The 15,461-nt window shown below is 42.1% G+C and overlaps 1 protein-coding gene across 1 annotated transcript in view; it reads right to left on the reverse strand.

The window, feature by feature from the left end:
* Positions 1 to 3,923: 3,923 nt before the first annotated feature.
* CWH43 (cell wall biogenesis 43 C-terminal homolog) overlaps positions 3,924 to 15,461 on the reverse strand; it is a 59,297-nt gene continuing 47,759 nt past the window's right edge. The window contains exon 15 of the mRNA XM_081059626.1: positions 3,924 to 4,927. Coding sequence (XP_080915752.1) covers positions 4,849 to 4,927 — 79 coding nt within the window. The 3' untranslated portion in view covers positions 3,924 to 4,848. The remainder of the gene's footprint in view (positions 4,928 to 15,461) is intronic.

Below are 15,461 nucleotides of genomic sequence, written 5' to 3' on the forward strand. Positions count from 1 at the left end.
GCCCAGCACTCAGCAAATGTTTGCTGTCATCCCTCACGCAGCGCAGCAGTGACCTGCTTCAAGTCAAAGAGATGTAGTTTTGATTTGGCCCTGCCTCTTGCTGCTAGTGACCACGGTGCACCTCTAAGCCTTGGTTTCCTTAACAATAAAATAAGAATCAGTAGTGAGTGCCACATGAGCTCCTGCAAAAATTCAATGGAACATTTTATGTAAAGGCTTGATACCATGCCTGGCATGCAGTGAGTGCTCAAAAAAATGACAGCAATTATTATTGCCATCACGGAACCGCAACTTATCCCGTGTGTGGCTCCCAGAGTACCCACTCCCCAATTCAGCAATGGGGCATGGTGGGGGTGGGGGGCAGGAAAACATGCAAGGAGAAATTACTACTACCTCTATTTATATTCCTTTTTATCCAAAAATATTGGCGAGAAATTAAGCTTTACTTATATCTGATACATGGATTTAGAGTAGTTACATGCATGTAAGTTATAAGTAAATATATTAAGAGTGCATGCTCAATTTTTTTTTTTTTTTTTTTTACTGACATGGCAGCACACATCAGAATATTTGGAGATCATTGGCCTAATCCTTCAAATAAATCAGCGGAAACAAAGCAACACCCCCATCTCAAAGAAGGAGCCCAGCTGTGGGCAGACGGAGCTAAATGTCCTTATAGACACAAGAGAGCCCTTGAGTCTCTATCTCTCTGGCCTCCTACATAGTCAAGGTCCTGCCTCCTTAAGAAGGGAAAGACAGATGTTGAATACAATGCTGTACACCTGAAACTTACAGAATACAAAGAGATCATAAATAAATAAGAAAGGAATGACGTTGGAGGAGTGGAAGAGGGAGGGAGAGTGAGATGGAGGGAAGAATTCGAATAGCCAACCAGCCAGTCAGGCAATCTGTCAGTGACAAAGTTAGCCCATGAGTGGGCTTGGGCTCCCTCTGGTCAGGGGACCTCACAAAACGGCGGAGGTAGAATTTCCACAGAGCTGCTGACAGTAGGACTAACAGAGTGAAGGGGAGAAATGAGGTCAAAGAGGTGGTTGGGACAGAAATCTCCATGCACAATACGTGCCCTGCCCTAGTGCCTGGGGGGAGGGGGAAAGAAAGGTGAAACAGATTCAGGTGGCAGACCAGCTTCTGTCGCAGTAGGGTGGTAAGACCCGGGCTGGGGGTATTCGAGACATGTGTAAGACAGACACAACTCAATTTACAACATCAGTGTTTATGGTGTAGAGGTTTGGACTATCTATCAGATCCTCATGCTATACCCTGGAAATGTTTCCCCCACCAAATTTTATGAGGTGATATCATATGGAAGGTGGCATGCTGGAGCACGGAGTCAAGAAAACAGAATTCTTGCTCCAGCTTCTCTATTATTCTGTGTCATTATGTACATCATCTAATGCCTCTGAATTCAGTTTTCTCACTTGCAAAGTAAGAGAGCTGATTTATGTGATCTCTAGGTTCCCTTCCAGCCCTGTGATTATGAATTCTGGGATTCAAATGGGCATATTCTCGTATGATTTGTCTCTTATGTCTAAAAATTGAATGTAGGGGAAATTATAGTTTATCAAGGGTGTTTGATTATTTGTGTTATTAATCAATATTTGACTAATTGGTTCCTATTCTAGAGTCTTCTTTAATACTTTCACTCTGAAATTAACTATGTTACTGCTCCTATTACCTGCTCACATTATGAAGGCAGCCAAAGGCATTAACTCTTCCAGAGCTCCTCAGTACAGATTAAGCCAATATAACTAAGAGAGAGAAAAGAGAATGTGCATTATTAGCTCATAGGAAGCTATGGCTAAAAAATAGGATGCTTCCCAAATACATGGGAATCAAAATGGCTACTGACTCAATTATATGAGATAAATTGACCACCCCACAATACAGCAGATAAACACTTTTCTTTTTTTCTTGTCTCTTTCATTGTCCCCAGAGCCCATCTGATCATCTGAAAAAATGTATTAGAATTCAAAAAACAAACGGGAAGCAGGAGGATGAGGACGCATCTCTTGAATTCCCAGATTCCTCTAAGTAGACAATTCGTTGGAGAACAAGTAGGAAAGAAAGGAGAAACTGGTTTTCAGAATGGAGGAGACATCAACTGTTAATAGTATGTCCACTGTAAAGCAGGGGGAGATATCTGGACTTTTCCCCACAGGACTCTGTCTTCCCCAACCTACATACTACCCCATCCCAAATTGAGAGTCACTGGGTCAGTAACCCAGTTCTGTTAGTCAGTTTGGGCTGCTGCAAGAAATTACCAAGGGGACGGGAGGCTTAAATAATAAACATTTCTCACAGTTCTGGCGACTGGGAAGCACAAAGTCAGGCTGGCAGCAGATCCATTGTCGGGTGAAGGCCCTCTTTCTGGTTTACAAATGGCTGTCTTCTTGTATCCTCGAATGCCGGAGAGCAGAGAGAAAGTTCTTATGTCTCTTCTTATAAGGGAGCCAATCCCATTCATGGCAGCTCCACCCTCATGACCTAATTACCTTTCAAAGTCTCCACCTGCTCATACGATCATATTGGGGGTTAGGATTTCAACATGTGAACCGGGGGTGGGAAGGGACACAAACATTCAGTCCATAATGCCTGTCCCCCTGAGCATCATCAACGAACAACTAAATTCTCATCTTAAATTTAAAAGGAATATGGGGAAAAGAAAATAAAAACCATATTCAACATCTTGCTAGCTAGCCAAATATTTTAAAGAAAAAAAATCTAAGTGGGAAACTGCCAGAAATGTTAGAAAATGTTTACAGAGATATTGTTAGAAAGTTTCTTTGTGGCAAAAAAAAAAACAACACACAGAGGAATGTTTATATAGTGTTTTACTCTGCTAGGAAGCAATACAAATATAGGAATCTGTACACTTCCTTCTCTTCAAAGTAAGCTGGAACTGAAGAAGTTTCAGGTCCCCAGAACTCCCAATCATCCTGGATCAAATTATAGAATATGAACTCTAGTGTTATTATCATTAAGAACCCCAAATTTCCATAGACTTGGTTTAATTTCTAATCTATTGATTTCCTCAGAAACTTTAGTAAGGTGAGCTAAGAGCATGTTGTATTTTGCTGGTTCAGAATATACCAGTTTACTAATTATCATGTTTCTCCGAAAATATGACCTAGCCGGACAATCAGCTCTAATGCGTCTTTAATAAGACCCAGTCTTATTTTACTATAAGACCCAGTCTAATATAATATAATATAATATAATATAATATAATATAATAGCGGGTCTTATATTAATTTTTGCTCCAAAAGACACGTGAGAGCTGATAAGGCTAGGTCTTATTTTCAGGGAAACAGGGTATTGCAATTTCAGCTACATTATCAGTCTCCAAAGCAGTCTCCTTGAGTTCCCAGGATGGCAACCTTCGCTCCACCCAATTTACCACAGGCTTTAGCCTCCTCCTCCAAGGCAGTCCAATGGGTCTGCTCAGAAGAGCCCAGCAATTAGGAAACCTGTGGTCAGCCACTCTCTCACCCCACCCCAAAACATCAGGGCCTTTATTTTACCCCAGGAGTCAGCAGCAGAAAGCACATACTAGGCTGGGAAGGTTAGAGGCACTCTGAATTACTGTGCTTGCATTGGAATAATAATCAAATAGGGGAAAGCTGTACACTTTGACTTGCACGAAACACACTACTGTATGAAGGTGTAAAGGGGTTGTTGAAAGTGCTAATTTCTATGTAGAACAAGGATAGTGCCTTTGCAATTATTGAAAAGATGCGTCTGAATTTCCTATTCCCTGGGAGCCTTCCATTTCTTCACCTGAGTTTCTTCTGACCTATCTTACAATTCTTCAGCTATTTGTCTATTCTGAAAGGATTCCCCTGAATTCTTAATTTCAGTTATACAATTTTTGAGAATTCTAGAATTTTTCTTTTTTTCAAATCTGATGTCACTTTCTATAGTTTCAGTTTCCTGACAGAATGGTCATGCTTGGGTTTTATGTCCTTGAACACAGCATAATTTTTTAGTCTGTATCCAATAAATCCCATACCCGAAGCCTCAATATACCTGTTTCCCTTGTCTGTTGTTTCTGCCGATCATGGTTTACGGTGTTTTATTTCTTGTGTGCTTAGTAATCTTTGGTTGTGTACTGAACATTGTGCATTCAAGAGCATTCAAGTCACTATTCCCTATGGAGATGGTGCTATTGGGCTGAACTTTCCTATCACCTCCCTGCTTGGTTCTAAGGGAGAAAATTCACTCCATGGGACCCCTCTGGGCATTGAGGTGTGCTCCCTGACAGACAGTGGCCTGACTGATAGGAGACATCACCACAGTGTGTCATGTACAGCCATGGAGGGATGGTATAAACATGGAAGGAGGTGATCGATCGTAGCAGAGAAGAACGGTGAAGCGCTTGCAGCTGTTGCTGAGTCAGCACTAGTGATATGCACACATTACTCTCCTAACAATTAGACTTCTCTTTAAACATCTTTTCCCTGCTTTGTCCCAAGAGGGATTTAAGAGTGTTTGATTTTTGTGAGTAATCCTTAATCAATAAATCAATTTCTTATTTTTTAAGCATTAAAAAGGTAAGACATTGTAATGATTTTATCGCTAGTAGTAAAACTTTTTTATATTACCACACATTCCATTTTTTATCAAAAATGTAAGAAAACCAATTTGGAGAAATGCTTTTATTAAGCAATATCATTTATTGATAGAATTTCCCATTGCATAGATATTGCATATTTTTTCAAACTTGAGGTTCTTTTTGTATAGTTTCCCATTGTTCACTTTTCTCTTCTTTTTATCTTATATTCTTTTGTTTTCCTTAGACTTGCTCAATGAATTCTTGTTTTAAATAGTTTATAAAAAGTATTTGGGAGTACTCATGTGAAAGTGATGGTTGTTCTCATAATTGTGTCCCTCTTTGTAGGATCCAAATCTAAAGAAAAAAGCAATTGATATGTAAAAAGCATTCAGAAAGGTACGTTCATATGTAAAATTTCAATCATAACCTATTGTGGTTTTACTTATCTATAACAAAACTAGGAGAGAAGTGATCAATTAATAAAACACTCAGTGAAGAAATGAAAAAGGATTCATGCACATGGGAAAGGCAGGTTAACATTTTAACCTTTGAAGTCCTCTTTCCATGGTTATGGGTCATTCCAGAAGGACAACTGTTCAAGACTTATTGGCTGATAACATTGATGAAAACTAAATCTGGATTTTTCTCTCTACTCCTCAGCTCGAATAATATCCATTTTCTAGGTTAAGCGATCATGAAACCTGAAATGTTATTCATGTAACAATTATGCATTTATAAAATCTATTTTGGCATGATTTAAACTTCTAAGTCTTTTACTAGTGCTCACGTGTTGCAGCTTAATTATTCACTTTGCTGACGAAAAACATTAATTATATAGTTCTGGTTGATGTACAAAATGCACTGAGATGAAATACAAAAGGCACTGAAAAGGAAGCTAAAACCTGAGCAAATGAAGCCCTTGACTTCCTTTTCTTCATCAGCAATCGCAATAGCCAAATAACTTCCATAATGTAGAAGATAAGAGATCTGTTTACTTTTTTATCTCAAAACAATAATAAGGTATATTAAAAATTTGCCCAACCTTTGACCCAGCTATTCCATGCTAGAACTGAGTCCTAAGGAAGTAACCAAAGATATGCCTAAAGATATAATAAGAAGTCCCTGGAAGACTTTTTATAATAATGAAAAATTAAATATACAAAAACAATTAAATTGGTTAACTAAAGTTTGGTACATCCATAGAATGGAATATTATGCAATCCTTAAAAAAATATTTTCAGCAGGCCAGAAGGGATTGACATGAATATTCAAAGTGATGAAAAGCAAGGACCTACAACCAAGATTACATAGCAAAGCTATCATTTAGAATTGGAGGACAAATAAAGAGTTTCCAGACAAGAAAAAAACTAAAGGAATTCATCACCACCAAACAAGTGTTACAAGGAATGTTAAAGGGACTTCTTTAAAAAGAAGAAGGAAAAAAGATAGAAAACATGAATAATAAAATGGCAATAGCTACATTTCTATCAACAATGACTTTCAATGTAAATGGATTAAATGCTACAATCTAAAGATTGGTGGCTGAATGGATAAGAAATCAAGAGCTTTATGTATTCTGCCTACAAGAGACTCACTCATTTCAGATCGAAAGACACTCACAGACTGAAAGTAAAGGGATGGAAAAAGATATTTCACAAAAAATGGAGAAGAAAAAAAAAAGGAAAGCTGGGGCAGCAATACATATACCAGACAAAATAGACTTTAAAACAAGAGACACAGAAGGACCCAGTAATCCCACTTCTAGGTATTTATTCAAAGAAACCCAAAACATTAATTTGAAGGGACATGTGTATCCATATGTTTATAGCAGCATTATTTACAGCAGCCAAGATATGAAGGCAACCTGGTGTCCATCAATGGATGAATGGATAAAGAAGAAGTGGTACATATATACAATGGAATATTACTCAGCGACAAAAAAGAATGAAATCTTGCCATCTGCAACAACGTGGAGGGACCTAGAGGGTCTTGTGCTGACTGGAGTAACTCAGAGAAAGACAAATGCCATATGATTTCACTTATATGTGGAATCTAAAGAACAAAATATATGAACAAACAAAATAGAAACAAACTCATAGATACAGAGAACATTTCGATGGTTGTCAGATTAGAGGGGAGTAGGGGAATTGGTATAAAAGTGGAAGGGATTAAGAAGTACAAATTTGTAGTTACAAAATAGTCATGGGGATGTAGGGTATAGCATAAGAAATATAGCCAATAATATTGTAATAATTGTGTATGGTATCAGATGGGTACTAGATTTATTGGGTGATCACTTTGCAAGTTATATAAATGTCTAATCACTATGTTGTACTCCTGAAACTAATATGTCAACTGTAATTTAAAAACAAAAATATATTTTAAACAATAAAATAAATATTTTCAGAAAAATACCTTATTATGGAAGGAAGTTCATAAATACTATTTGGATGGAAAAAAGTCAAGTTAATAAGTAGAATGATTACACATACACACACATACATATATATTTCATACATTAATATGGTTGGAATAATTGTGTGATCTATAGGTATATACACGTATACACACACACACACACACACTCATGCATATAAAAAGCAAAGATTTATTCAAAAAGATTACCAGTGATAACCTTAGAATTGCTGATCTCCCACCAGAACATAAGCTCCACAAAACAAAGACTTGGTCTTATTCCCCACTCTGTCCTCAGTGTCTAGCACAAGGCCTAGCCCAGTGTCACGCAGGGGACCCTGCTCGCTGCGCCATTTGTCGTGCAGGGTCTCAGCTCCCACTCTCCGCCCAAGAACGCAGGACACGGTAAGGCCAAAAAGGAACACCCACGGAGCCATAGATAAGGGAGTCAAACCAATATATTCTCGCTGGCGGCTGGGCTGGAGACACAGGAAGCAGGATCTACATAATCTGCCTAACAGCAGTCCGCGCTTGCCAGCCACCACCTTCTTGCTAGCCCCCATTCCATTCCTGCTAGCGTAGCCACAGCAGTTATATTAGTGGCCAATGGCTTACGGGTTACAGCTGACGGCCAACTAGCCACAGCTGCTGGCCATCTGATCACAGTTGATGGCCATTTACTACCCGAGCCAGCACCTTTCTATTGTGAGGCCGAGAGCCTGGAAACTGCTTTTTGGGGTTCTGTCCCCACACTCCACCCCTACAGGGTCTCGCCTCACAATCTACGCAACAAGCGTCTTCTGCGAGGGGCCCTGTGCAAGGAGCCTGGAGGTGAATGCAATATCCTGGACACAGCCAGGCTCTCTGAGTACAGCCAGGGTTTCTCAGGGCACCACCAGTACTTCTGGGCACAGCCAGACATCCTGGGCTTCTTAGGGTACCACCTGTCTCCCCGGGCACAGCCAGGGTTTCTCAGGGGACCACCACAGTACTTCTGGGCACAGCCAGACTTCCTGGGCTTCTTAGGGTACCACCTGTTTCCCCGGGCACAGCCAGCTTTTCTCAGGGCACCACCACAGTACTTCTGGGCACAGCCAGACTTCCTGGGCTTCTTAGGGTACCACCTGTCTCCCCGGGCACAGCCAGAGTTTCTCAGGGCACTGCCACTCTCTCTGGACACAGCCAGACTTCCTGGACTCAGCCAGGGCCTCTCAGGGCATTGCCACTCTCTCTGGACACAGCCAGACTTCCTGGACACAGCCAGGGCCTCAGGGCACTGCCACTCTCTCTGGACACAGCCAGACTTCCTGGACACAGCCAGGGCTCTCAGGGCACTGCCACTCTCTCTGGGCACAGCCAGACTTCCTGGACACAGCCAGGGCCTCTCAGGGCACTGCCACTCTCTCTGGGCCTCTCGGGGTACTGTGCTGGACCAACAGCGGCTCACATCAAGGTGCTTACATATTATCAATGGCGGCCAGTCAAGACACAAAAGCAAACATCCGCCAGTCCCACTACATGGTGGTATGTTCCCAAACCATCAAGCGTCCATTAAATAGGGATAGAAGGCAATTCCCCATAGTCCATAGTCATTCACCAGGGCTGTCCTGGGGGTGAGGGATGACCTTGACCTCACCCTCATCTCCCACGGAGGACTCAGCAAGCATTTCCTCCTGGGACAAGTCCCGCATCCGGGCTGCCTCAGCAAGCAGTTCCCAGCCCACAGGGCGGCAACAACCTTCGCTTTCTCCACTTTCTCCGGCCTCTGCTGGTTGGGGAACCATCCACGTCTTTCCACCCCTCCACGGGAATGGAGCTCTCCGGCAGCTGCTCCTCCTGGTCTTCCTCAGACTGAGCTTTCATAGGCACAAACTGCTCCACTGCCCTTCGGAAAGCTTTGGCCAGCACCGTATCCTGCCGACTACGCCATGTGTCACGCAGGGGACCCTGCTCGCTGCGCCATTTGTCGTGCAGGGTCTCAGCTCCCACTCTCCGCCCAAGAACGCAGGACACGGTAAGGCCAAAAAGGAACACCCACGGAGCCATAGATAGGGGAGTCAAACCAATATATTCTCGCTGGCGGCTGGGCTGGAGACACAGGAAGCAGGATCTACATAATCTGCCTAACAGCAGTCCGCGCTTGCCAGCCACCACCTTCTTGCTAGCCCCCATTCCATTCCTGCTAGCGTAGCCACAGCAGTTATATTAGTGGCCAATGACCTACGGGTTACAGCTGACAGCCAACTAGCCACAGCTGCTGGCCATCTGATCACAGTTGATGGCCATTTACTACCCGAGCCAGCACCTTTCTATGTGAGGCCGAGAGCCTGGAAACTGCTTTTTGGGGTTCTGTCCCCACACCAGTGTTGGCATCATGGTACTCAATAAATATTAAATTAAGAAATGGGATTTTTGGTGAACTTAGTATTGTCTGACTATTTCTATTTCATAACTTTTCATATGTACACATTTTTGATAAAGAATTTTTAAATTAAGACATGACTTTTACTTATGCTTCAATTATTTTCATAATGAAGCTAAATGGGAAAGCAGATCTAGCTCCCTTCACAGTTGGTTTGATTCCATCAGCAGTTATGATTAGTCAAAAATATTTTATTGGGATTTCTCTACACTCCTGGTATATGAAGAATAAGGAAACAGGAAATATTTTTCTTCCCAGATCTTCTACTTCCATTTACAAATTCACCTCCTTCAGCAAAAGGAGGGAAACTATTTTTCTTCTCCTGGTACCACTACAAATCCTATTGTTGCTATTCCAGCTATGGCTACTGATCACTCACCACGCACTAGTCTAAGAACTTTATGTGTCATTCAAGTCTCAAATAACCTTAGGAAGTAGGCACTGCGATTTTTCCCACTTTGCAGATGAAAGACTTGAGGCTTAGAGAGGTTAAGCAACTTGCCCACAGTTACCCAGCACTTTGTTGGCAAGAGTGAGAATTTGAACTGGGCAGCTGGACCTGAGAGCTGTTCACAACTCTCTCACCCTTACAAAGAGCAAGATCCCAGTAATGGAAGCAAATCAAGGTTTGGTCATAGCTCTCCTCGCATGCGTTGCCTACACGTTAGGCCACTTTTTTTCTTGTTGTAAGGACAGACAAGAAAGAAAAAGAAAATGAATGAATGTCCTTTTTTCCACGGAACAAAATAATGTCTGAGAAGTTTATATAGCTATTAGCTGGTAAAAATAGTAGAATTGTCAAGTAATAATAATGTATATGATGTGCTCTGGTTTGGTTTTTATGCAGACATTTCCTCTCATTGTCCAGTCATGAGAGAAGAAAAGAGCACACTCCAAGTCACACGTTTTGCTGCAAATAGATTTCTCAGATAACCTCTATTTAAAACTAAACAAAACCCAATATATTTCACATGGTAGATTATCTGCAATGGAAATGAATGATGCATTCTCCATGACCTCAATCATATCTGTATGTTAGAATAAGCTGGAAAGATTTTTCAAGTCCAAAGCTCAGAACACTAAGAAGTCCTGATGAATGGGTCTGGGGAGGCGCCCAGGCAGTAGCAGATTATAAAAGCGCTCCAGGAGAGTCTAATGTGCAGCCATCACTGAGAACCGCAGCAACCCAACGCGACTAACAGGCTTCCTTCCTACTTCTTCGCTCTGTCACTGACTAGCCATGTAACCCTAGGGAAGTTATTTCCTGTTCCTCTAACCTGAGCTCCCTTACCTATAAAATCGGGATAACAAGGGTACTGACCCAATGAGGATTAATCAAGATAACACGCAAAGAATTTAGATCAGGGTCTGAGACATAGGAACACTCAAATTATCAGCTATGATGATGGTGACAGTGATAATAATGCAGATGTGATCTTTGTACCTGATGTTGGTGCCACAATATATTTCTCTATCCCAGAAAGCAGGGACGATAACTTCAATCCAAGCAGGATTTTATAACCCTTTTTTTTTCACTTGGTAATTATTCTGCAATTTTTTTAAATTATTTTTTTAATTTTCAATTACAGTTGACATACAATATTAGTTGCAAGTGTACAACATAGTGATTAAACATTTATATGATTTACAAGTGATCACCCCAATAAAACTAGTACCCACCTGACACCATACACTGCTATTACAATATTATTGACTATATTCCTTATGCTATGTTTTACATCCTCATGACTGTTATGTAACTACAAATTTGTACTTCTTAATTCCTTCCCCTTTTTCACCCATCCCTCCCATCTGACAACCCTCAAAATGTTCTATCTATGTTTTTTTCTTAAATCCTCCTGAGAAAATTTACTTTATATTCCAGTGAAATTTCTTTACTATAAACCTGCCCTTCACCCCTACCTCCCACTCCACACACATAGAGGAACCTTCAGAGATTTCTTGTCACTGAGTAGATAAAGTTGTATCTATGAGTTTGTTTCTATTTTGTTTATTTTGTTCTTCAGATTCCACATATAAGGAAAATCATATGGCATTTGTCTTTCTCTGTCTGACTTCCTCCACTCAGCACAATAACCTCCAGGTCCATCCATGTTGTTGCAGATAGCAAGAACCCATTCCCTTCCATGAACAGATAATATTCTACTGTATATATGTACCACCTCCTCTTTATCCATTAATCCACTGATGGACACCCAGGTTGCCTCGATATCTTGGCTGCTGTAAATAATGCTGCTATAAACATATGGATGCACATTTCTCTTCGAAGTAATGTTTTGGGTTTCTTTGGAAAAATACCCAGAAGTGCGATTACGGGGTCCTTCTTTGTCTCTTGTTATAGCCTGTGTTTTAAAGTCTGTTTTGTCTGGTATATGTATTGCTACCCCATCCTTTTATTTTATTTTTTTCATTTTCATGAAATATCTTTTTCCATCCCTTTACTTTCAGTCTGTGTGTGTCTTTTGATCTGAAGTGAGTGAATCTCCTGTAGATAGCAAATATAAGGGTCTTATTTTCTTATCCATTCAGCCACCCGATTATCTTACTTTTTATAAAATTTATTGGGGTGACAATGGATAGTAAAATTACATAAGTTTCAAATGTACAATTCTATAATACATCATCTATATATTGCATTGTGTGTTCACCACCCCCAGTCAGTTCTCCTTCTATCACCATATATTTGACCCCAAGATTAGAGCATTTAATCCGTTTACATTTAAAGTAATTGTTGATAGATGTGTAGTTATTGCCATTTTATTATTCATGTTTTTTATCATTTTTTTCCTTCCTTTAAAAGTTTTTCTAACATTTCTTTTAATAGTGGTTTGGTGGTGATGAACTACTTCAGCTTTTTCTTGTCTGGGAAGCTCTTTATCTTGTCTGGAAAGCTCTTTCTGTCCTTTGATTCTAAATGACAGCTTTGCTGGGTAGAGTAATCTTGGTTGTAGGTCCTTGCTTTTTATCACTTTGAATGTCCAGCCAATCCCTCGAGCCTGCAAAGTTTCTGTTGAGAAATCAGCTGAGTTTTATGGGAGCACCCTTGTAGGTAACTAACTGCTTTTATTTTGCTGCTTTTACCATTCTGTCTTTAAACTTTGGCATTTTAATTATGATGTGTCTTGGTGTGAGCTTCTTTGGGTTCACTTTGTTTGGGACTCTCTGTGCTTCTGGGGCTTGTATGTCTATTTCCTTTGCCAGGTTAGGTAAGTTTTCCACCATTATTTCTTCAAATAGGTTTTCAATTACTTGCTCTCTCTCGTCTTCTGGTACCTCTATGACGTTAATATCGTACACTTGATGTTGTCCCAGAAGCCTCTTATACTGTTCTCATTTTTTTGGATTATTTTTTCTTTTTGCTGTTCTGATTGGATGTCTTCTGTTACCTTATGTTCTAAATCTCTGACTCAGTCCTCTGCTTCATTTAATCTACTGTTGATTCCCTCTACTGTAGTCTTTATTTCAGTTATTATATTCTTCATTTCTGACTAGTTCATTTTTATGTTTCCTATTTCTCTGTTGAAATTGTCCACATTTAGCATCCTTATAACCAATGTTTTGAACGCTGCATCTGGTAGATTGCTTGCCTCCATTTTGTTTAGTTCTTTTCTGGAGCTTTGTTCTGTTCTTTCATTTGGGACATGTTTCTTTGTCTCCCCATTTTGGCTGTCTCCCTGAGTTTGTTTCTAAGTATTAGGCAAAACTGCTACGTCTCCCAGTCTTAGTGGCTTTATGTAGTAGGTGTCCTGTGGGGCCCCGTGGCATAGTCTCCCTGGGTGCTGGGAGCTGGGTGCTGGGAGATGTGCCCCTTTATGGGTTGTGTGTGTCCTCCTGTTGTAGTTGAGCCTTGATTGCTATTTGCACATCAATTGGAGGGATTCACCCTCAGGCTGATTGGTTGTGAGGACTGGCTGTGACTATAGTGAAGTAACTGTTGTGCAGAGGCTCACCCTACAGAGCAGGGTTCACTTTAGCAGAGCTCTGGTGCCTGCCCAATCTGCCCTTTGGGTGTTTCATCCATGGAAGCACCCAGGTGGTGCTCTGGCTTGCTCTGAAGCTGGCCACCAGGAATGCTGGCCCACAGGACCTCCTGAAACGAGCCACAAAGTATTCTGCATGTGGCCGTCACTCATGTGGGGCTTGAAATTACCTGGGTGAGAATAAGCCATGACCCGAGGCCAGCTGCCACTAGTGCCAGGCTCATTGCTGCTTAGTAAGAGGTACGGGGTATATCAAGGCCAGATGCTCCTTGTTTAGGTTTTGTGAACCTTTGAGAAATTTTAGAAAAGTCCACAGCATGAGCCAAGACAGGTCATTTATATACAAAAGCCACTGGAAGTGGAGTGGTTGGACTTGCAAGTTGGGTAGGGTGGCATCTCAGGGAATCACCAGGGCAGGGCCAAAAGTGTTAGTCAAGTTGATGGAAACTCTGATATGGCTCCCACCTGCATCTTCATGCTGGAAGGAGGATAGCTCAACAAAGAAACTAGATTTGGATAGCACTTCTGTCTGGGAAAAAGCTGCCCCTCCAGCCCTCATCCTGGAGCCCAGACAATTCAGTTCCTCCCCATATGTCCCTGGCACCTTTCAAACTGCTGCCCCAGCACTCAAGCTCAGGAAGAACGAGTCCATCAGCAAGTAAGTCTGTGCACAGGCCCTTTAAGCGTAATGCCTGGGAGTGACGTCATAGGAATGGCAGCAGCAGGGTACACTTTTTGAGTTCTCCTCGGATCTTATCACAAACGGAACATCTATAACCCATCAAAGGACTCTCTGCTCATTACGCAGAACAGACAAGAGACTCGCACAAGGATTACTTGAAGGTGGGCAAACTGGGTGAGCAGGGCAAGAGGGAAGGGAGCGGAGTGGAGATGCGGCCCGCATCTGCGGCTGTGGGGACATGGCCAGCATCTGCAGCTGCAGAGACACAGGGGATCCCAGGATGGAACAGAGAACACAAAAGCCAGGAGGTGGGCTCTTTCCCTGCATCCCACTGCTGATCTCTCCTGTCGAGGGGGAAGCCAATTTGTCCCTAAGTCAGACAAAGGACACAAACCCATACATGGGCCCCGCCCCACACTCTTCCAATCCTACCCCCACCCTTCCAGAGATTTAAACTGATCCCTAAACTGAGGAGTAGTGTCAGATTACAGAGAAGCCTTAGTGCTCAGGCTCTGGGAAGACTGGGCATGCAGCTCTGACCCAGGGAAGAGGCTGGGAAGAGTGTGATTTTTGCTGGGCTAGGAGAGAAGAGACTCCTCCACCCCCAGCCACCACCTTTTCTGGCCTGCGGGAGGAGTGTGACACGGCTGGGCTGGGAGAGAGAAGACCCCTCCATCCCCAGCCCCCACCCTTTCTGGCCTGCCTAGGGCAGGGCAATTATAACTGCGGAGGCACTCCCAGGGATGAGCAGTAGGCGGCAGACTCAGCTCTGGGCTTTCAGCAGCTCAGAAATCTCCCGCCCGCTAGACACACACACATACACACACACACACACACACACACACACACACACACGGAAGAAGTGCCCTAAGACCCAGGAGAACTGGACACAGGTGGTGCTACTCTCAGTGCGCATAAGTGCAGGCAAGGGCAGAAACTGAACTGACTTTATAGAAACTATCACCCAGACCCCTCAGCCCCACGCATCTAAATCTGCAGTCCCAAGGTCACTTTGGGCACCAGGTGACCGGCTTTGCCTACACAATACACAAAGGACTCTTTGGTACAGCAGAGGACAACCGGGAGATTACTTGGTGGGCTTAAGCCAAAATTGGCGCTGCTTTTTTTGGTTTGTTCTGTTTTTCGTTTTTTGTTTTGTTTTGTCTTTATATCTTTGATATCTTTGCCTGTGTTGAGTGTGTGTTGTCGGTTGTTTTTACATGTGAATGTATTTGATTTTTTCTTTGCTGTTGTTGTTGTTGTGCTTGGTGATTTGCTTTGTTCTGAAATTGCCCTACCAGGGCCTATCTTAAGAGACACAAGATTCAACACACCCAGAGGCCAACTCCAGACCAAACCAGAGTAGTA

The sequence above is a fragment of the Rhinolophus hipposideros genome (genome assembly GCF_964194185.1).
Source record: "Rhinolophus hipposideros genome assembly, chromosome: 1".
Classification (NCBI taxonomy): domain Eukaryota; kingdom Metazoa; phylum Chordata; class Mammalia; order Chiroptera; family Rhinolophidae; genus Rhinolophus; species Rhinolophus hipposideros.